Source organism: Brachypodium distachyon, chromosome 1, assembly GCF_000005505.3.
Source record: "Brachypodium distachyon strain Bd21 chromosome 1, Brachypodium_distachyon_v3.0, whole genome shotgun sequence".
Lineage (NCBI taxonomy): Eukaryota > Viridiplantae > Streptophyta > Magnoliopsida > Poales > Poaceae > Brachypodium > Brachypodium distachyon.
Window position 1 is genome coordinate 70,074,429 of NC_016131.3, and position 23,234 is coordinate 70,097,662.

Here is a 23,234-nt window from a genome sequence, read left to right on the forward strand (position 1 = left end):
GTCAATAGTGTAGGGCCAGTTTGGGGGTTGGTAGTAAATTACTACAGTACGTGTATACGTATCAGGCATGAACCATGATGCAGCAGGTGGCAGGTAGGCCGGAAAGTGGTCGGATTTGAGCCATTCCAGTCGCTGCTTTTGGTGTGTCTTTCGGCCAGACCTTTAAATCGTCTTTGATGAGGCGATGAAGGAAAAAAAAACGCTGGCAACAACACACAGCAACGGCATTTAACCTGAGCTCTTGGACTGAACCGGACCAAAGACTTGGTCTTGCTGGCCTTTCTATGATCGGTCGTGATGTGAAAACCCAAGCGCGCGGAATGTGGCCTTTTTGTGCTTACTCTGCACCATGGAAAAGATATAAAGGTCTTGCCGAGTAATAATACGTTATAGTACTAGTTAGACTTTGGCTTATTCAATCTTGTGTAAACAATAGATATGTACAGACAAACCCTGACCAAATGCAGGCATGAAAAAAGGCTTGGAAGCGGTGATAAAACAAGTCTCCATTTCGTCATCCGGGAAAAACGATTACACGCCAGACAAAGAGCAAGGAATAAGAGTCCACAATGAGAAGAGAAAGAAACCCAAAGAAAAGGGTCGTGTAGCGGCATTGCACGCTTTGATGGAACATGTCGTCGTCGGCCAATCAGAAGCTCGATATCGGTCAGCGGGCACCGCCCATTGCTCGTCGATCGACCCCCTCACGACGGCTTCCTGCTGACCTGTGGTCCCCCGAAACACATTCTCCCGCACGTACGCACGCATCCCTATCCCGTACTTTTTTTTGACAGGTCCTATCCAGTACTTACGTTATACGCATTGCACCCGGCGCAATTAACCTCCCGTTTGTACCAAACAAAAACACTTCCCCTTTGCGCGAGCTTCTAAAGAAATCACATTCGATCCGTTCCTTCAAAAGCCTCCTATCATACTCTAACAATCTTGTCCAGTGATCCAGTCCACCGCCGGCGCCTCAGTCTGCCAGGGAGATCGACTTACGGCGATGGCTCGCGGCCAGACCACCGAGATCACAGTACTTCTCCTCCTTTTCGGGCTGCTCTTCTTATCGGCCACGCGCGCATCTCTGGCGCAACAACAACAAAGCAACGGCAGCAGCACGAGCACGAGCACGAGCCCGAGCCACGGCGGCAGGACCGCCGGCGGGTTCACGCCGACGACCGTGGTGGTGCTCGTGGTGCTCATCTCCGCCTTCGTCCTCCTCACCCTCTTCTCCATCTACATCAACCGCTGCGCCGCCCACCGCCCGCGCCGCGCCTTCGCCGCCCCTCGTCCTCGGGTCGCGGCGGCGGCATCCTTCGACGCCGCCACGCAGTACTCCGCGGGCCGCCCCCGCGGCCTCGACAGGGAGCTCGTGGAGGCCTTCCCCACGGCCGTCTACGGCGACGTCAAGTCCCGCATGGCGACCAACAAGTCGGGCCCGCTCGAGTGCGCCGTCTGCCTCGCCGAGTTCGACGACGCCGACGAGCTCCGGATCCTCCCGGCCTGCTGCCACGTGTTCCACCCGGGCTGCATCGACCCCTGGCTCGCAGCCGCCGTCACCTGCCCGCTCTGCCGCGCCGACCTCACAGTCACTGACCCCCCCGCCGCCGACCTCACGACAGATCCGGAGATACCGATGGTCCAGGAAGAGGAGGAGGAGTGCGCGGCGGCGCCATCGCCGGTTTCGAGCTCCTTCATGCCGGAGTCCGAGACCTGCTACAGCACGACGTGGAGGCACGAGTTCACGGGCGCGGAGGGCGCCGAGTGCTGCTACCGGTACCGGAGGACGCTGTCGGCCATGGACGCCGCGCCGGACCGGCACACGCTCCGGCTGCCCGACCACGTCATGAAGGAGCTCGCGGCCGTCCGGAGGCACCGCCGGGCGGCCAGCCTCGCCGAGTACACGAACGCCGCGGCCGCGGAGAGGACGACGCCCGGGTGGCTCGCGTCCTTCTTGCGGTCCATGTCGCGGCAGCGGCAGCAGAGCAGGGCCGACTCTGGCTCGGACTACGCCGCCGGGGAGGAACAACAACAACAACAACACGGCGGCAGCAAACAGATTTATCCCGTGGCCGGAGAAAAACCCGGGGGGTCTGGGTCCGGTGGGGGGGACGAGAAGAAGTGCTCCGACGTTGACGCGTTAAACCGGGTTTGATCTTTTCGTTCTTGTATGTAACCTTCGTCTCGGTTCCTTATGCATGATGCACCGGTAAGGTACAAACAAGTATAAACACCATGACGAATAGAAAATTTTTGGGGCCTGATTGGGATTGGCGTTGTCTCGCCCGGCATTCCATGACTCGTAATCCCTTACCATGCACCTGGACCTGGTGCATGCATGTGATTTTCGGATATGCGTTACAGCGTCTCGAATTAATTCTGCCATTAATTTATTCTGCTACTTAATTTGCCTCGTTTAATGCTTTCCTTAACCTGATGGCCAGAAATTAATTCGCATGTAATCTTAGTGGAGGGCTTTGATTTCTATTCGTCGATGGTTACTGATATGCTTCCTTGGAGAATGTATATTCCGTCAAAGAACAATTGTTCTGACCGACGTAAGCAAACCTACTCGTTCAACGTAGTACTACTCCGTATTCGAATGATCGATAGGATTGCAGCCACCAGACGTATTGCATGCGAGCGGTCGTAAAACAGTAAAAACATGACGCTTTAAAATCTCGGTTTCACTATGATTTAAGGCCAGCGTAGAATAGCTCATATAAACTTGTATCCTAATATGCAGTATGCCGTTTTTCTGTTTTGAACAAGAACCGAGCAATCAACTTGTGCTGGACAAATTTATGTTTGCTACAATTTCAATAAAGCTTGGCAAATTTTTGGTGAACCGAAATCCGAATTTTTTTCAAAAATTCAGTGGGTACCGAAATTTTGTCCAAAACAAAATTTGAAACCTAAACTGATCCATTAGTCCATTCACATCGAAATTTCTTTTTCTTTTTCCTCTTGTTCTCATTTCTTTATGCACAGGCATGCATTCCAATAAATTTTTTCTGTTCCCATTCCTTTATACACAAGCATTCAGTCCAATTCGCCGCACTTGTACAGCTTTTGCTCCGATGCAAACAATCAATAATAAGCTACTTAAAGACGCCGGAAGTCCGGAAAATAAAAAATCATTACAGTACAAAATTGCCCGCACCAACAAACCAACAAAGGCCGCGAGCCACTCGAGCGAAGCCCCTCTCCCATGTATGAACACCATAGCCCCCTTCGTCCTACCACACGGGTCATGGGGGGAAGCCGGTGATGAGCCCGGCTGCACCGCACGAACGCCCCGGGAATTGCTCCCCCGTCGATCACCGGACCTCCGACCACTTGTCCATGCGCGTGCTCGCGATCATGGCCTGCCAGTGACACCCAAGTGAATAAAAACGTATCAGCATCTCTCGATCGGCACTACTAGCAGACAACAAGCAAAAAAGGCAAAAAAAAAAAAGTTCCTGCCGGCTCACCTCCTTGTCCCAATCGCAGCGAATGGTTATGATGGCCAGGATTAGCGTCTGGACGGCAGTTCCGCCGATCATTCCCGCCCAGATTCCCTGCAAGGAGCATCATCGCACAAGAAGTCGTCAGCACGGCGCAAAATGAGACACGATGGACGGCGAAGTAAATGTAGATTGCCAGTACTTTGAAATGTTCGTAGCCAAGATGAGAGAGATGTATAGGAGTACGTACCAACACGCCAAGGTTGAAGAGCCAGCCGAGAAGGATACCCATGGGTATGCCGATGAAGTAGTAGCTGCCGATGTTGACGTAGGCCACCATGGATTGCCAGCCGGACCCAACAGCCACACCTGCGTTTCACAAAGATGTTTAGCACTGGGCTATACAGGCTGCTAATGATTCAAGGCCCACAAGAGAAAGGGCTGGGCCTAAACGATAGAGCAGGCCGGGGAGTTGCGTGCGTACCTGAGAGCACGGGCTGGATGCTGTTGAGGAGGATGGTGAAGGCGAGCAGGATGGCGAGGTTGTTGACGGCGTCCAGCACGACAGCGCTGGAGGTGAAGATGAGCGCGAACTTGTCGTGGAGGCTCATGATCAGCACCCAGAAGAAGAGCCCGATCACCAGGGACGTCACCGACGACACGATCGTCGCGAACCGCGCGCCTTTCCCGTTCCCGGCGCCGAGCTCGTTCGCCACCCGCACTCTGCAACGCACACACGACCAACGTAGAACGTAAAAGTTAGCATCCTGAACGAAATTTTGGCACAATATTCACGGTCTCGTACTAATCCGAATGATCCATTTGACAATAAACATGGTACACAGAATATAGGTAGAAGACCGAGCAAGACAGTAGTGCGTACCCTGTGCCCGCGAAGAACGCCAAGGGAATCATCATCTCCCATCCGTTAATCGTCATGCTGTCCGCCAGAAACAAAACACGTGCATTGTCAGAATCACCATCTCCCATCCGTTAATCGTCATTTTTTTTAACAAACTATCCACTTCTTGTAATTGCGTTTATCAGCTACAAATTATTCCAGATGTTCGAAGAATTAAATAGTTTAACACTTACCAGATGGAGAGAGCATCCACCGCAATAGCCGCGTTCTTGAGATTTCCAGTCAGCAGGATGAGTATTCTGTAGTACCAGTTCTCCAGGCTGCATACAGAACAAAATTGAGCCAGTCGATTCAGATGCAAAGTGCAATATATTAGTCTCATGCACATCTGATCTGACGCCCGATTGACGACCCGCCTCCACAACAGTACGGGAATCAACCAGAAAAGCACATGCAAGATCTAACCACGTTTCGGTTTCATGCGCAAGATTTAGATATGGGTTTCAGACTGCAGCGAGCAGAAGAACCGTCAAAGTAAAATTAACACGGAGCACGTTACGTAACGTACCATAGCATTACGCCTGACGCCATGGAGAGCTTGACAAACTCCCAGATGTCGGCGAACGCCTCGAAGGAGAAGCCCTGCCACGTGTCGGGGCATCCGCCGCAGGAGACGTAGGCGAAGAGCATGGCGGCGGTGGCCCACCAGGAGAAGTTGAGCGTGAGCGCGATGCCGACGAGCCCGAACTGGAGCCTGCTGACGAAGAGCCAGGTGACGAAGACGTGGACGACGAGCGCCACACCGGAGGCCGCGGCGTTGGCGAAGTTCTTCAGCTGGCACTGCAGGAACCGGTTCAGCGGGAACAGGAAGGCGAAGCTCAGGTGCAGCGGGATGAACCAGATGGAGACGCGCCCGGCCATGGCGGACAGCTCCGGCGGCTGCCCCGCCAGAAGGAGCACGTCCTCGGCGAAGAAGTACATGGGCAGCAGCAGCACGGCGCACGCGAACAGCACGATCCAGGACCGCTGCATGTAGACGCCCATCATGTGGTACTTCTTCGCGCCGAACGCCTGCCCGCACAGCGTCTCCAGCGCGCTCGCCATGCCAAGCTGCACGAAGAAGCACACAAACAGTTACTGCAGGGTTAATAAAGTTCAGTTCAGATATACTCCACTGTGATCTTTCTCCTTTTTTGCCAGTCTGCGGCCTTGTTCTTTAACACAAGTTTGAATTCCATTTTTTTTACCCTTTACTTGTTCATTTTTCACAGCAATTATCCCAGACGGTGAGAATTCCTTCAACTTACCTCCATGTAGACACAGTGACATACTACATGCTCCATCCGTTTCTTAAAAAATCGCATATTCGTTTTCATTAAGATAAGACTTTGATCACAAATTACTATGTCAAGGTGTTGTTTATATGACATGAAATTAGTATTGCTACATCCGTTATCAAAAATACTTCATGATACTTGTGGTTTCATGTCATATACATTACATTCATATTGTATTGGTCTAGTATCGTGAATATTGATATAAACATGGTTAAACTTTCTTTAATTTGATTTAGGACAAACCTAAAATACAACTATTTAAAAATGGAGTAACTCTTAACAAAAGACACACAGATGGCATGTGTGTTCTAGAAACATAACCATCGTAGTTCAGGAAGGATTTTTTTTTTAACAAACATCTCACAAGTTTTTTATCTGTATCCACAAGCACAGACGCAATGGTACTCTGTGGTCTACTGTGTCCGCAGTTGAAAGCAGACTCGACAAGTGTGCGGGTGGAAGCAAGCTAGCAATCCAGATTTAACTGATCGATGGAGCTCTTTCTGGTGCCTTCTCACATGTACCCCGATTCACCCAAAGAAGAAAAATATTGTAGTGAGCGGAGCAGCCTTTTGGATCACATCGCCAGAGTCATACCTGACCACATAGTTGTCGGCTAGGCTGACATATTTTTCACAGTTTGGATTGGCTTTAGTTTTCTTTGTAAGCCTTGTTTAAGGCTTTAAGCACAAAAGTTCTAATTTGGACCAGATTTAATTAAGCTCACATGTCAAGCCAATGCCGCATTAACTAGGACGACGACATATCAAGGGATGAGGTTGAGGAGATGCCGAGGTTGTTCTGCTGAAGAGAAACTAATGTGCAAAAGGCAAACGATTAAATTCACATCCAGCACAGCTGAAAGCTGCGTCATACGTGACGTCCACGTTAACAAATGATGCCCACTCACAGTTTACGCAACTCAAATTCAAGATAGGCACCGAACGTAATATCTGGTTGGAAGTTGAAACATAAATTTTGGTGCGTTCGATGTGTCTAATCAGAATGTACTCCTCTAAGATGAAAATAATGCTCTGCAGATGTGACGGCAAATTTTGGTTCATCAGCTAGCTAGCAAATGTGCGAGGTGCTGGTACCAGAATCCGCTGCCAATGAACTTTTGTTAGGTGCTGATGTGTCATTTGCTGATTAGCTTAGACCCTGATAAAAGAAAAATCAACGTGTTCGGTGGGCAGTAATTCTATGCCTCAATTTAGCAAAGCTTTTGAGTCAGTGGCAGAACGAGTTTAGCTAGGTGCGCAGTACAATTGCATGAGTTTTGCTTGACCGTCCCAGCTGGCTCCCAGCAAAATGACGCAAGTCGGCAGGGAACCGAAGGCCGTCGCCCGTCGGACTCAAAGCGTAGTAGCCAGGGAATCGAATTCTTTGTCCACCGCATCGAAAACAGAGTGAACACAATTGCCCTTGTTCGCTTCGCAAGAACGGGAATCGATGCATAGACAAAGTACTAGCCGGTCCTTTCCAATGCAGGGGGTAGGTACAGCATGAACCGTGCAAAATCAAGAGGCTGGCAGAGGCTCGCGCTGGCTCAGCTCCACGTTCCATCCATGCTCCCGAAGAATCTAGCAACGTGGAGTAATTTGGAACATTTGCAAACTAGCCAGCTCGGTCAGATCAACATAACGCGTCGTAGTAAATTAGTAATACGAGTAGCTACTAGTAATTAACTCCAGTGATCGAACGCCAGCTCAGGGAAAGCTTCATTTCTTTCTCGGCGATCACAGAAATGGTACTGTACATATTTTGTTTCGAAAAAAACATTTTGTTGGGAATTTATTTATAAATTCTTGCTATATTTCGCTACGCCGGAGAAAAACCTTGCCATATTGGGCGAGAGGACGGCCGGCCGGGCGGCGGCCCCAAAAGATAGGAAAGAACGGAGCGTGCGTGCGACGTACCATGAGGCCGAAGCTGAAGCCGACGACGACGGTGTTGGCGATGGAGATGGCGGCGAGCTCGAGGTCGCCGATGTGGCCCGCGAAGGCCTGCGTGATGACGTTCATGCTGAAGGTCACTACGCGGCTGAAGATGGCCGGCGCCACGATCTCCCACAGCTTCTTGGATTCCTCCCACACCCTCGTCCCGAGCCTGGCCCCGTCCTCATCGGCGCCGGCGACGGTGGACACCACCTGCCAGTCCTGCTTCTTCGCCGCGTCGCCGTTCAGCAGCCCCACGCGCCGGCCCTCCTCTTCCTCGCCGTCCCCTCGCCATTGCCCTGCTCTCCGTGTAGCATCATCCATGGCCGTATCTCGGGAGCTTTAATTTCTCTCTTCTTCTTGCGTTTTGTCCCCTCTGAAATGACGTGCCCGGCTGCGGCTCCGCCTTCTTTGTTCTGGCTGGTTCCTGATGAGGGAGGAGGAGGAGACGTTGATTTGAGCGACAGCGACTGTGGCAGGCTGCGGCCCTTTTAATAGCAGAGGAGGAGGAGGAGGAGAATTTTGCGTGGCTGTGTTGTCGAGAGTCCAAATCCAAACGGAGAGACCGTTCTACGTTTTCTTGGAAGGAAAATAGAGGGGGAACAACTTATAACGTTGTGGATCGTACACACGGGACTGGCTGCTGCGTGGCACACGTTTGTCGCATGGTGCCGCTAATTAACCCCTCGGTCATCGATATTGATCGATCCCGTGTTGCGGGGGACGCTCCGCACCACTCCACACGCGTCTACTTCCTTCTCCGGGCCGGGGCTTCGTCTTTGTTTATTATGGGATGTCGCTGCATCTGAAATTCTGCGTGCAGCACGCCTCGTATAATATCCCTCACATGCAAACACGGATTATTAGTATTCTAATAAACGGCGCCGTGTGAGTGTGAACTGTGATTCTGTGAGGATGATGCAGGGAAAACGGAGTTGGCTGCTCGATGGTTGCATGATTGTGTTGCCCGTGTTGGGTGCGACCACTGATGATGGGAAGTTGGGAACGATTTTCTCTGTTCTACACTTCTACGGGCCGGATCAGGGCTGGCGCCTAGGGACTTGGGTGCGTCATGCATGTCGCAACTAGTTGTCCTCTCCTGTCCATGCACACGGAGAGTACAGAACCAAAAGGTACACATGCAATAAACTTGGAAGCTATCTGCATCAACGTGCCCCGGCCGACTCGATTTGCTTTTTAGTACGCTGCTGCGTTCTCGGGTCACTATCTGCACCAGCGTGCTCCGTATTGAGTTGCTTACTGGTGGTAGTACTAACACTAGCACATCGTCGTCGAGTTATGTCTGTTTGAAAGCAAAATAGCACTGCAACAAGGAGAAAGGGTGCACAGTGCCCCGGGCCCCGGCCGACTCGATTTGCTTTCAGCACACGAGAGCGACGTCCGTTTGCCATTTAGTTGTCATTAAGCAAACAGGCATCGATGATCTATCCACGTCATCATTCATTAGCAAGAATCCATGATAATTGTCCATGTGACCACATGCTCGAGTTATATAAAATCATCGCTGGATCTCTTTTCGATCGTGTGTGATCTCAGGTGCACGTCTAAGGTATCTCCTGCCCGAAGGTCAACCGGAGAATAGAGACAGGCACTCTCTCTCTCTCATGTGACTCCTTTTTCCGTCTTTTCTTCGACATATACCAGCTCCGATTTCGTTCAATTCTAACATTTGTTCTATTGAAGGAAGATGGTACCAAGTTTATGGACAATGTTTACGTGTCCCATCACGATTAGCTTCCATTACGGAGTAAACTTCACTTTGATCGATCAGTGAAAGTGGACCGTGTCTCTTTTTAGAAAGATTCGCGAACCGATCGTACTCGGTTTGGTTCCTTTATTAGGTTCAAGTCTTAGACTTGGTAGCGACATGAATTTATTTCTGGGTTTATCCAATGATGCTTTTTCAATGGAAGTAATACAGTACCTGTCAACAACGAGGTGTTTGTGGTAACTTCGTCAAATTTTTCAATGAAAATGACGTACCTGTCAACAACGAGCGCATATGATGGCATCGTCAATTTTTTCAATGGAAGTGATTACTCGCCAACTACGAGACGTTTTTGATGACTTCGTCATGTTTAATACATGTCGGCTCGGTCTTTCCAGTGTACTCATAGGAGTGGGATGTGGATTCATAGGGTAAGTGTGAGGTGTCTAACAATATTCACAAAATATTCAGTTTAATCCCTTAGAACCATTCCAGTTTAAGATCCTTGAAAAAGAAAAAGAGCTTTCAGTTAGGACGACGGAGCTCTGGTAGTGGTAGTTGGCAGCAGTTGTTATTGACATGTTGAAACCGACGCATTTTGGAACCAGGCCAGCACGCAGACAGTGGGCCGCACAATGCCACATGCAGCCAGAATTGGATGGTGCACGTAAGGAAAGAAAGAAGTACAGGCCGGCGCGCAGTGAGAGGCCGCAACACACCAATCCGGTGTGTGTGCATGAGGCCACGAGCTAGCATTAATACGTAAGTACGATGAGGTCACTGCTGATCAACGTGCTGGTGCTACACAGAATCGGCGAGGAAATTGCACAAACCACTCATCTTTGTTCATTTTGTTGTGAAAAACACCCACTCGACGTCTTTTTTTGCGCGAAACACCTACTATTCATATAATCCATTACAGACAAGTCCTAACCCGAGTTTTAGCTCACTAACGAGGGACCCACCGGTCAGTACCAAGCTGGCAGCTCATGCTTGCCACGGTGGATAGGGTTGAGTCGTAATAAGCTCAAAACGCTTGCACAAGCTCAAAGAAGGACATGCAGCTGGGCAAATCGTCAAGAACTAGCTCTAGCAACCAGCTGCACACACAAATGAAGAACTCAAGTAACAAATCTGCTCGAAACAGTGGGGATTTCCTTGCACACATATGTATACTGTGGAAGTGCGCGCGCGTGTGTCCTTATATGTAACTTATGTAAAGAAGAAGGGTGTAAAATGTAAAAGAACAATGCCTAACAATTAAATGGAGAGAAGGACGGAGAGAGAGGTGAACTCTCTAGAACAGCCAAGAAATTCTCCCCAAATCTCATGAACCCTAGAGTCTCAAATTTGCTTGATTCCGTTGATCTTTTCAAGTGATTCCACATGGTATCAGAGCACTCTGATCCGGATTGAAACTCTGTGCGAAATTGGATCGAGTTGTTCCGTGCTGCGTCGCGGATTTGTCGTCTCTATTGGCCCCGCCGTCGTCACCGTCTTGTACAGCGCGACCAGTGAGTTGCGCCATTGCTGTGTTGTATTGATTTGCTCCGTTGTTGTCAGGTCAGTTATCTCGTTCTGTGAGGTCTTGGTGAAGAGGAATTTGGTCAGCCCAGTTACTGTTCAGCCTGTTTGTTTGTCGTGGAAAAAAGGATAGTTCTGTTGTGCTATATTAAGTGTTGTTTGGTCCGTACTTAGTCTGGGAGTCATGGTTGAGACAAGTGTTGATACTGGTATTGAGAAACTTTGTGAAAGCATGCAGCGTATGCTTGCTCAGTTAATGGAACAAGCACAAGCAAAGCCAAGCAATGTGTTGGATCCTTTGAAGATCACCCTGGAACCAAATCCAGTTAAACTAACGGGTCCAGGTGATTATTTCAGTTGGGCTCGTAATGCCACTTTGATTCTTGGTGCGCATGGTCTGGATAGTTTTCTGGAGGAAAATGGGAAGAAATTAGGGGACATGTCACAAGAACAGTGGGAACAAAACCAAAAAAAGGTTATGGTTTGGCTATTTAGCTCTATGGAAAAGTCAGTCAGAGAACAAGTTGAGAATCTTCAAACTGCAACAGAGGTATGGAAAGATATCGAGAAGCAATTCTCATGGAAATCTAACAAAATGCAGGTTTCCATAATTTTGCAAGAAATGAAGCATATTAGGCAGGGACAAATGACAGTGACTGAATATGCAGGTGAATTAAAGAAATTGTATAGGGATCTGGAGTTTTTCAGGCCATTCAAACCTTTTGATCCAAGGGACCCGCATTTACTTCGTGAATGGTTTGAACCAATATTGGTTCAGACCTTTCTGGACGGCTTGAATCCAGAGTTTCATTTAGGCTCAGAGCTGTTATTTGCGACTCCAAAGTGGCCCACCTTGGAGGAGGCTGTTAAAGGAATTTGGAGGAAGAAACTCGTTTGTCTAAAAATCCTTCTGCACAACAAGTAAATGCAGAGACACGTGCTGCCTTATCTTCAGTTAGCAATCTTCAAGCAAATGCCATAAGCTCTGGTTACAAACAACGTAACAGAATGGTGTGTGACCATTATAAGAAGCCTGGTCATATTATGAAAAATTGCTTTGATATAGTGGGCTATCCCCCTGGCTGGCAGCAGAGGCAACTAAACAAGCCCAATACCAATAGCATTCGTCAAAGGAAGCTGGACAGAGTTCATTTTACATCATCCGAAGGAGAATCACCAACTATAAATGCACATGCATTGCAGGAATTCAAGGCAAAGTTGATGACTACCTCTGCTGAAGGATCAAATGAAGCTTCTAATTTCCACGATGCAGAAGGTGAGAATTACTTGTTAGACTCTTGGATCATTGATTCAGGGGCTACAAATCATATGACTGGTTCATCAAGAAAATTCTCCTCTTACACACCATGTTTTGGGAAGGAAAGAGTCTGTATTGCTGATGGTTCTTCTGCTCCAATAATGGGTAGTGGAACCATTAAGTGTGCACCAACTATGTCTTTGAATCCTATTTTACATGTTCCCAATTTTCCCGTGAATTTATTATCGGTCAGCTCAATTACAAAGAGATTGAATTGTGAGCTTGGTTTGAACCACAATTATGCTTGTTTCAGGATCTGGAGTCAGGAAGGATACTTGGGACTGGAACTGAACATGATGGCTTATACTACCTTGACAATGCTCTGTCTCCGCTTGCATTTTGTACAAAGGATACTCCAACTACAGATGATTTATTGCTGCTTCACTGTAGACTTGGGCATCCTTCTTTTCAGTCTTTAAGTCGTATGTTTCCATTTTATTTTGGGTCGCGTCGCAATGAAAAACTTATTTGCGATGTCTGTGAGCTAGCTAAGCACACACGGACTAGCTATCCTAGTAGTTCTGAGAGAAGTAAAATGCCTTTTGAGGTGGTGCATTCAGATGTCTGGGATCCTTCAATGTAACCTCATTACTAGGAGAGCGTTGGTATGTGACATTTATCGATGGATTTAGCAGATGTACTTGGTTATATCTTCTTAAGCATAAATCTGAAGTACTATCTGTTTTTAAGAATTTTTATACTCTAGTGCGCAACCAATACAATGCAAGTGTGAAAATATTTAGATCAGACAATGGAACAGAGTATGTCAACAAGGATTTTATTGACTTCATGTCATCCCATGGTATTATCCACCAGACAACCTGTGTGAACACAGCTGAGCAAAGTGGAGTTGCTGAGCGAAAGAATCGACACTTGCTAGAGGTTGCACGCTCTCTTATGTTTATGATGAATGTACCAAAGTTTTTGTGGGGAGAAGCTGTTAAGGCAGCAGCATACTTGATAAATCTTATGCCATCACGAGTTTTAAATTACAAAACACCTATTGAATGTTTGAGTGGGTCTAATTCCTTCATTGTACCTCCCAAAGTTTTTGGTTGCACTTGTTTTGTTCATGATTACAGGAATTCAGTGAAGAAGCTTGACCCAAGAGCAATCAAATGTATTTTTGTGGGGTATTCTCCTACTCAGAAAGGGTATCAGTGCTGGAGTCCTGCAGAAAAGAAATTCTTTGTGAGTATGGACGTGACGTTTCATGAGAAGGAGCCATTCTATTCTCCGAATGGAAGTTCTGCACTCGGCATTGGTAGAGAGGGGGAGATCCTAAGTGAAAACTCGACCATTGGGAGCTCGGTGCTAATTCCTGTGACCAGTACACCACAGTTGAACAATGAAACCGAGGGGGAGAAAAATACACATACACATGAGTATGAAAGTGGCACTAATATACATGAGGTATGTGGTACTCCTTCGTCCCACCGACTAATAGAACCTGGTGTATGTGATGCAGTTCCCTCTGGTTCCAATGCACCACCAGGTGAACCAACACATAATGATTTAGGTGGAGAAGATGATGTTGCAGCCTCACGGGATTCATCTCCACCTAGGGAGCATATCGTTGGAGCAACAGAAGGTGAAGGTACTGAAATTCCTATGATAACATCTAATAATTCAGAAGCTGATTATCCTATTGCATTACGGAAGCCCGTTAGACATAGAGATGTTCCGGCACGTCTTAAGGACTGTGTGGGCTATAAGCATGATATTGCTAAGTTTATCACTTATGATAATTGTAGTACATCATTTAAAGGGTTCATTGCATCTCTGGACTCCACATCAATTCGAAGTAATTGGAATGACGCAATGAAAGATCCTAAGTGGAAGGGAGCTATGCTAGAAGAAATGAATGCTCTAAAGAAGAATAAAACTTGGGAATTAGTGAAATTGCCACCTGGAAAGGAGCCGGTAGGATGCAAATGGGTATATACTGTTAAATATAATCCTGAAGGAAAAGTCGAGAGGTACAAAGCCCGTTTAGTTGCTAAAGGGTATACACAAATTTATGGTATTGACTACGAGGAGACATTTGCTCCAGTACCAAGATGAATACTATACGGGCCTTAATTTCATGCGCTTCTAATCTAAACTGGAATCTGTACCAACTAGATGTGAAAAACACATTCCTACATGGAGATCTTCAAGAGGAAATCTACATGTGTATACCTCCAGGATTTAGTACGGCTGAAACCGAGGGCAAAGTGCTAAAATTACATCGTTCATTATATGGCTTAAAACAATCTCCACGTGCTTGGTTTGGTCGCTTTCATCAAGCTGTAATGCAAATGGTTATAAGCAGAGTAATGCTGATCATACCTTATTCTATAAACGGAAGATTGACAAAGTGTCTGTCCTGATTGTCTATGTCGACGACATTATTGCCACAGGAGATGATGATACAGAAATAGAGATGCTGAAACTGCATTTGGCACAAGAGTTTGAAGTCAACCACCTGGAACAACTAAGATACTTTCTGGGAATTGAAGTCTCCAGGAGTGCCAAAGGTATTTATCTCTCCCAAAGAAAATATGTTCTAGATTTGCTAGCTGAAACGGGAATGATTGGATGTCGTTCAGTTTCTACTCCAGCTGACCCAAATCTAAAACTTGTTAAAGATGGTGGGTCTCCTGTGAACAGGGAACAATACCAAAGGCTTGTTGGGCGGTTAATCTATTTATCACACACCTGACCTGATATTGCATTTGTTGTTAGCTTGGTCAGTCAATTCATGCATGATCCTCAAAGTCATCATATGGATGCAGTAATGCGAATTATTCGCTACCTTAAAGGGTGCCCGAGTAAAGGTTTGTTATATAAATCAAATGGTAATTTACAAGTGGAATGCTATACTGATGCAGACTGGGCGGGTTCATTAGATGACGGAAGATCGACTTTTGGTTTTTGTACCTTTATTGGAGGGAATTTAATTAAATGGCGTAGCAAGAAACAAAGTGTTGTAGCAAGGTCCACTGCTGAAGCTGAGTTGAGAGCTATGGCGCATGGAGTATGTGAAGTATTGTGGCTGAAGATCTTGTTGATGGAGTTGGGTTTATTTCAGCCAAAACCTCTAATGTTGTATTGCGATAATAAGGCTGCTCTTGATATTGTCAACAACCCAATACAACATAGTCGGACAAAACACATTGAAATCGACAGACACTTCATTAAGGAAAAATTGGACCATGAAGTTATTTGTATGCCATATGTGAGCTCAGCAGATCAGGTGGCTGATATCCTAACCAAAGGATTATCTGATAAGTCTTTTGCTAATCTATGTTGCAAGATGGGTCTGTTTGATGCTTTTGCCCCATCTTGAGGAGGAGTGTGGAAGTGTGCGTGTGTGTGTCCTTATAACTTATGTAAAGAAGAATGTAAAAGAACAATGCCTAACAATTAAATGGAGAGAAGGACCGAGAGAGAGGTGAACTCTCCGGAACAGCCAAGAAATTCTCCCCAAATCTCATGAACCCTAGAGTCTCAAATTTGCTTGATTCCGTTGATCTTTTCAAGTGATTCCACGTATACCTTGCTCTGGCATGCCGGAGGAGGTGCTCCCCTGCGAGACGACCGAGCAGCGGAGTTGAAACGCGTTGGGGTAGAGCGGCTCCTGGGCTTCGTCCCGGCCGTCGCCACGGCCGCCGGAGTTCGTGGAGTTGCGGCGCTCGAGCCGCTTGCGCTTGCCCTGGAGGTGCTTGAGGCTCTGCATCTTATGGCGGCGCAACGAACTGGTGCGCATCAGGTAGCACATGGACGCGGTGGAGGAAGACCGCGCCAGTAGCCGCGGCTTCTCGGTGTCCGGCCCAAGTTAGCGCCTTCGTCGCCTTGTTTGCCGGGCAGAAGAGCCTGAGCCCGCCGTTGTCGTTGGCCATCATCTTCTCGTACCTCGAGGCCGCACCGGCCGAAGCCATGAGAGCCGCGAAGCAGCCGGACATGTTCCTGGCCACGACGCCCGTGGCGTTGGGCCTCGCTGATTCGGGCAACGAGGGAGCCTTGACAGCCTGCGAGGAGATCACGGTGCTGACCTTCATCACCGAGATGTTGTAAGGCGTCTCGTGCACGGACTTGACGAAGAACACCTGCGTGCCGTTGTTGTCGACGGCTTCCTCGTGCTGCTGCTGGGGCAGGAACCCGACACGCCCGCTGCGGCGGTCGAAGCTCTTAACCATGCCGGAGCGCCTCGGGCCTTGAGGGGCGCCGTGGGCGTCGTCCATAGCGAGCACCGTGATGGTGTTGCGCACGTTGATGAGCTGGCGGCTGAACTCAGTCAGGGGAGAAGCGGAGAGGAGGACGAGGAAGAGGAAGGTGAGGACGCGGCCAGCGTGGCAAGCCAGAGCAGCAACGTGGCTCTGACCGGTGGACCCCACCGGTCAGAATGCTTGTTAAAGAGCACAAACACGGATTATGACTTGTGTGCAACGGATTAAACGTCGAGTGGTTGTTTTTCACAAAAATGACGTCGAGTGGTTGTTTTCCGCAACGACGCTCCCAATGATGTGTGGAATGTGCAATTTTCTCCGGCCAAACGGATCGTGGCAGTACAGTCAGACGGTCAGTACGCACGCATCTGATCCGTCGGCAGGGGAAGTCACCGTCAGATGTGTACGCTGTTACCCTTTACGCAACAATGCCGTAGGTGAGCATTCATTTGGATTCTATAACTAGGTCGATCCAGTACTATTGATCAGCTTGCGTTGGACCCGGGCGCGCGATCGGCGTGAGCTCTATTCTATCAGAGTGCATGGGTGTCTCCGTCCGTTTTTAATTTGGTTGGTCGATCCGCTGCGCCAATCTTTTGCCGCGTTTGTGCTAGCTCTCGTCAAAGGGTACAGAGGCAGAAATAGTCGTCGTAGCGCGCGGTAGCACCACCTGAAGGATTCATATCGTCTTGTCTCTTGTGCCGTACGGCTCTCCATCTGAATATCTGATCGTCTCGTGTTGCAGATGCAGCGGGGGCAGGTTGCAACATGCTGTGTATGCAGCGCGAAAACACCGTATTAGTTTGGTTATAGATGTGGATGCAACCTGTGCGTGAGGGTCGTTCCTTGCATCGCGGCAGCCGGACAGGGAGCGAGGATATCATGTTGGTATATATCTAGAGGTTAAAGGTTACTTCCGGCGCGCGTCAATCTGGTCCATCAGCGAAACTGGCACGGGCGAACGATCCTTGTGGCGGTAACCGGCCTGCAGCTGCTGTTCCCGCCGCTTCCGAATTCAGAACAGGGCTGGGTCGTCCTCGATCAGCGTACACGTGGTGCAGGCATTCTTCTTCTCTGGATAACAAGCTAAGATTCGTTTTTTTTTGCTTTTACGAAGAGAAACAAACAATAGCTCTATTCATCGTGTGCCGTCGTATCAGCTGAGGTTGTCATCGAGGGTGACTGCCATCACCGCGATGCAGAGGGAATCAATCAGGGAAAGGAACTTTTGTTTCCTTTTCTTTCAGCAAAGCCTCTGTGATTCTGTGATCGAGGTCTCCGATTGGGACGCAGTCGTAGACCAGCACCAGCCATCTCCGAGCAATGATGGATGAATGGATGGATGCACAGCGAACGCATCTTTTTTAATCCTGGACTGCCTGCCGGGCGGGCCCGATTAAAACATGGGCCCCGCTGAAGGGCGGAACATGGTATGGGCCTGTTCTCTCGCAAAAAATATGGTCTGGGCTTGTTCTCTCTCAACAACAAAAACATGGTCTGGGCTTTGTTCTCTCTCAACAACAAAAACATGGTCTGGGCTTGTTCTCTCTCAGAAATAAAAAGTGATGTGGGCTTGCGGCATCCCGAGACGCGCATTAGCACGGAAAACGGCCTTAACGTTAGTACATCTTACGGAACCTGTAAGGGCGTATAAATTTCCCTTCCGTCGAAAATTGTAACGTGGCTAAATAGTCCAACAGACCTTTCAAAAAAGAAAAAAATATATAGTCCAACAGATCAGTTAAAAAAACGAAATAAAACAGTCCAACAGATTGCAAGGGCGCTAGCATAAACAGAATTAACTAGCTCCCAAAATTTGAGTATATACAGCACAACGAGAGATATTGCTACACACTAAATGCGCCGAATTCCATGGTAATCAACCCGTGAAACTAGACACTAGAAAAGGATGTTGAATCTTCTGTCGGCATTAGCAAGTTAATTTCATTATCTCAAACATGGTTATCAGAAGACATACTGAGAGCTAGCTAGCTCCTCTTTGCTTGCAGCAGATATATGCATTCAGATCGAACAACCATGATGTGTCCACCTGAGTCTAACATGATCACCGCTTTAAGCTGTCGCATTGTCTTGACCTTAATTCCTAAGGGCGCGATCTGGTTGTCGCTCGTGTTAGGTGGGAGCGCTTGATTTGTACGGTCTCGAGATTAACAGGAACACACACATGCGATTGTGCTAGAACCATGAAGCAGAGTCCTTTTTCTCTTCAGTCAATGTGCGCAGATTTCACAAAAATCCAATGTTTTGGAATATTTCTGACGCAATCGAGCCAATGCGTTTACTATATTTTTTTTCCGGGGATTTACTAATTTAGTAGTGGGAACTTACACATGTCCAAATGTCTGAAGAATGGTTTGGCGCAGCCCCTCGTGTTTTTTTTCTTTCTTATTAGGTGACTTCCTCTTCATCGTTGATCGTTGAACATCCATCCAAACAATCATGATTATATCTGCTACTAGGCTGCTAAGCGCCTAAGCCGACAGGCAGGGAAAACTAAGTCTGAAATAAACGTACCCACCCGTGACCCTTAGTCCTGACAACATCCACAATGGAGGACGGTCAGTGATCGAGGGCATGCATGGTCGTCAGGTCTGAGTGATGGACCGAGTCGATTTTCTCGCAGTAGGTTGATGCGTTTTCAGCGCTTGGAACGTCGTTGAGAATCCGACGAAACGCATACTGGAAAGCAAAAAGGTCGCAGTCCACGCGAAAGAGAAATTTAATGTATTTCCACGGGAGAAAGAGAGATTAATTTCCAATAAGAACTTACTATTAGCTGACAACCTCTCACGTATGCTCTCGTCAGATTCATCGCCATCAAGACATGCTCAAGGACTGCGGCATTCTGTGCGTCAGGGCAAGAGCGTGTGTAGCATCGTCGACGGCTCGATGCCAAGGCTTGGACGCACGGCAGTGTACAATTGCTAACTGGCGGTTTGCGCGGCTTTACGAAATTCGAATTAATAATGGTACGCTCCTTAATGAAAAGGTACGGTACAATCTGAGCCGTCTTTGTGTTTGCTTTGAGGAACGAGATGTACCAAAGCAGAAACCTTAAATCAAAGCAGCATTTAAAATGGAACAATGTCGTACAAAATGTATGTTACTGTGTGCTAATACTTTTTCAAGGAAGAAGAGAATTTGTGATGTTTACTACACCTGTATACCCGGCGTACTGTATGTTCATGTAGACACAAAATTAAGGTGTCGGTGTTCAAGGGGCAGCCAGCTCCAGGTCCCCGGTTTTCTTGGCCACCTGCTGCTGCTGCAGCAGTAGCAGCTCGCTCTTCCGTACCTCCTGCTTCTTCTGCGCCTTCTCGCCGTAGATGTAGGACGCGAATCCCCAGAGGGAGAGCACGAGGGCGATGCCCTTAGGCCCGTCGAACTTCTCGTGGAGGAACATGACGGCGAGGATCTCCGAGAGCGGGAGCAGCACGGCGATCATGATGCCGGCGAGCAGCGAGGAGGCGCAGGTGATGAGCCCCATGATGCCCAGGTTGAGCAGCTGCCACGACACGGCGTCCCACACCAGCACCAGGTAGTAGTTGTTCTTCCCGAGCCCGAACTCCGCCGCCTCGCTCGTCAGCGCCCCGAAGTCGCCCTTGATGCTCATGCCGAGCAAGCACACCATGGTGCCGGCGGCGCCCATCACGGCCTGCATCTGCATCACGGTGGAGTAAGGAGGCGGGGCCACCCTCGCGCTGCTCGCGGCCGGTCCCGTGGGCTTTCGGCCGTAACGCTCCATGGCGACCTCGACGAGGGGCAGCACGAGGCCCGCGAGAGCTGCGGCGGCGATGGCCTCGCAGAACCCGGTCCAGTACGCCTTGGCGGGCTCGCCCGCTGGCTTCCCTGAGCCGGGCCCGACCCCGAGCACGGCCGGACCGATGGTGAGCAGGAAGACGGCGTTGGCGGAGAAGGGTGTCAGGCGGAGCCCGACGAAGAGGAGCGCGAAGACGGCCGTGAAAGCGAGCTGCGTGGCCAGGAGCAACGAGGAAGTGGAAAGGGGCAGCGCCTGGGAGCCCATGGCGTAGACGAAGCAGGAGAGCGCGTAGAAGCAGCCCAGCACGGCCGCGGCGCCCGCGAGGCGCGGCGGCAGGAGGAGGTTGTCGACGATGCCGTGGCGGCGGTTGCGGAAGAGGGACACGCAGAGCGGCGGCAGGAGGAGCGGCCACCCGGAGAGCTGCAGCAGCGCCGACAGCCACAGGCGGCGCCCGCCGTGGACGAAGTAGACACGCAGCAGGAGCGGGCCGCCGGCGCCGAGCAGGACGAGGCACGCGCTGAATATCACCAGCGGCGACGGCCGGTAGCGAGCTGGCGGCGAGGCTGTGGGCGCCTGATCAGCTTGCTGCATGGCTGAGCTGGAACTGGCAGCTGTGGTTGCCATGGCGACGTGTATATGGAGGACTTTAGCTCAGCTGTTAGTGTGTTGTGCTAGCGCTGGTCTTGTACTTTGGCGAGTTTGGAGGCTCTGTTCGTTTGGGAGCTCCGGATGATGAGCTTGATTTGGTTGTGTGTTGCATGGAAATCTTCAAGGGTTTATATAGAGAAGCAGGAAGATGTGAAGCTCGCTCCCAAAGAAATTGTTGCAGCAACCAATCAAGTTAATTGACAAATTTAAGTAGGTGAGTCAACATAAAGGAAGGATGGAAGAAGTACACACGAACAGTTAACAAAGAGCGATTAGACAGGCCTGTTTGTATCTGAAATTGGCATATTTGCCCCGGAGTGTACTAAACCTACAATACTCCACTCTATTGCATGCAGTTAGCTACTTTATGATCGAGCCGAATTGGAAGGAAAATTAACTTGTTGGATAGAATTTTGTAGGTGTAAAATTCCCTGCTGGTTTTCCGTCTTTCAGTCACAAGTACTCACTCCGTCTCATGTTAAGTGTCAAAATATTTAGATCAATTTGAATCACTTAATATATGATAGAGGGAGTACTAAAATGCATTTCATTATAGTTACAGGTGTTCTTTGCGTATACGAAATATTTCACAGGAACCGTTCAAATCTTCATGAAACTGAACAAATTCATATCGTCCAAACAATTAACATATTGTCAGGACTCAGGACCGAGCAGAGGACACTGTGTACTCCCTCCGTCCAACAAAAGATGTCTTAAATTTGTCAAAATTTGAATGCATCTAAATATGACTTAGTGTATAGATGCATTCAAATTTAGTCAAAGTTGAGACATTCTTTGTTGGACGGAGGGAGCATATAGCTTGTTCATTGACCAGCGGCAGCAACTTGTGAGCAAAACGGTCAGCATTCCACGAGCCATGACCTTGGCCGCGTTTAATTTGACCATTTTGGGATAAGCATGCATTCCGCGTCCATAATTAAGCATATGCGTCGCCGGCCGGTCCAGTCCACGTCGACGCCAGTAAAATACTAAGCTAGCGTCGAGCTTAGCTTCTCTAATGATTCGCACACGCGCGTACGTATGCGTGATCATTGTTTAGCGAGTAGAGAACAAGGAGAAGCGCCTCCGGAGAAACTGCTGCTTTCAGATGTTTGGTGTAATTGGAACGCATGTTCGTTGTTGTTACCTGCCGGCAACTTTGGTTATTTTTTCTGTCGAAGGATTTTGTTGATTCAATTACTTCCATATTCTGATAGCTATTTGTCCGGACCTAGATTTAGAAACAAGTTTTGAGACCATACATATACTCCCTCCGATTCTAAATTGACAACAATTTAGGATCGGAGGGAGTATACTGTAGTAGATCAGAGGAAACTTTCTATGTGCGTCTATTTCTCAGGCGTCCAATTTTTAAGTAAAAGTCTTAAATTTTAGTCGATTCATCAAAACTGTTGGATTAAGATATAAGTGTCATCCCGTTCTCTCTCCTCACATGCTGTCGTTGGATTAAGATCTGGCGAGCAAACACGTCGACTGATTTCTAATTAAAAGACAGACGACTTGTCAATAGCAAAACCGGTTATCTATATAGCCATATAGGTCCATGCAAACTCCCAAATAGGATATCTTAATCACTAAATTTTATTGCGATGAGTTACTCACATGTCGAAATTATTGTGACATCCTCGTGTACGCACGACAGACAATGGCATGACACGTTCGGTCAAGCTAACATGGAATGGGTTGCACACTTGCACGTGTGTGTGCTCATGCCTGACCACCATTAGGGGCCTAACCACCGTAATGTGCAACCAGCCGGCCCCTAGGAGTATTGGCCTAATTTCACAATTTTGTGCCTGACCAAGCAAATCTATGAGCTGGATGGATGAGGCGGTCAAACATTCGAAAGGGTTGTGGCACATGCCAATGTTTTGGTTCGCGAATTGTGACGAACAGAGACAAGCAAAGTCTACATGGCAGTGACGATTGGGAGATGGCGTAGAGGCTGCAAGGAGAGTGCTCTCGATCATAAGTGGTTCATCATAATTGTCTTCGCATAGTATCGGTGCATTCCCTCCGTCCACAAATAATTGTATTTCTAGTTTTGTCTAAGAACATCTTCAGCAATAGCCCCTAAAGCAGGGTCCCTAAATCATGTTTAGGGGCTTTCCCCTAAAATTTTTAGCCCCTATTTCATTTTGCTCTTCAGCAGTAGCCCCTATATCTCAGTCCCTATTTATTTTCTCTTATAGACTGACACATGGAACCCACTTGTCAGTGGGTCAATTTTATCCTCTCATCTTCCCCAACAACAGAGGAGGGCACGGGGGCAAGCCAGGCTGACGGCGAGGCGCAGGGGAAGGAGGAGGGGAGCGATAGGCACGGCCTAGGCTCGCGGCGACGGGCTCAACCGCGAGCGGCGGAGCAAGGGCCGGCGGCCGCTGTCGTGGGCGACGGAGGAGAGGCGGGCCGCG

At 48.6% G+C, this 23,234-nt stretch overlaps 4 protein-coding genes across 4 annotated transcripts; 1 reads left to right on the forward strand and 3 right to left on the reverse strand.

Annotated features, from left to right (window-relative positions):
* The first annotated feature begins 583 nt into the window (after positions 1 to 583).
* Positions 584 to 2,396, forward strand: LOC100845459 (E3 ubiquitin-protein ligase Os03g0188200). Its single transcript, XM_003561916.2, has one exon. It carries the CDS (start codon positions 1,007 to 1,009, stop codon positions 2,156 to 2,158), a length of 1,152 nt encoding a protein of 383 aa, XP_003561964.1. The 5' UTR covers positions 584 to 1,006; the 3' UTR covers positions 2,159 to 2,396.
* Positions 2,397 to 2,939: 543 nt separating this feature from the next.
* On the reverse strand, positions 2,940 to 8,169 carry LOC100845763 (protein DETOXIFICATION 27). Its single transcript, XM_003561917.4, has 8 exons — positions 7,571 to 8,169; positions 4,883 to 5,424; positions 4,548 to 4,634; positions 4,336 to 4,392; positions 3,937 to 4,175; positions 3,703 to 3,821; positions 3,480 to 3,566; positions 2,940 to 3,371 (listed from the first exon to the last, which is right to left on the reverse strand). The coding sequence occupies exons 1-8, from the start codon at positions 7,910 to 7,912 to the stop codon at positions 3,324 to 3,326; spliced, it is 1,521 nt and encodes a 506-aa protein (XP_003561965.1). The 5' UTR covers positions 7,913 to 8,169; the 3' UTR covers positions 2,940 to 3,323.
* Positions 8,170 to 14,438: 6,269 nt separating this feature from the next.
* On the reverse strand, positions 14,439 to 16,422 carry LOC104582410 (fasciclin-like arabinogalactan protein 1). Its single transcript, XM_010231932.2, has 2 exons — positions 15,700 to 16,422; positions 14,439 to 14,593 (listed from the first exon to the last, which is right to left on the reverse strand). The coding sequence occupies exon 1, from the start codon at positions 16,383 to 16,385 to the stop codon at positions 15,882 to 15,884; it is 504 nt and encodes a 167-aa protein (XP_010230234.1). The 5' UTR covers positions 16,386 to 16,422; the 3' UTR covers positions 14,439 to 14,593; positions 15,700 to 15,881.
* A 2,951-nt stretch (positions 16,423 to 19,373) lies between these two features.
* Positions 19,374 to 20,896, reverse strand: LOC100823306 (purine permease 3). The gene has a single exon (XM_003558581.3). It carries the CDS (start codon positions 20,773 to 20,775, stop codon positions 19,606 to 19,608), a length of 1,170 nt encoding a protein of 389 aa, XP_003558629.1. The 5' UTR covers positions 20,776 to 20,896; the 3' UTR covers positions 19,374 to 19,605.
* Positions 20,897 to 23,234: the final 2,338 nt, after the last annotated feature.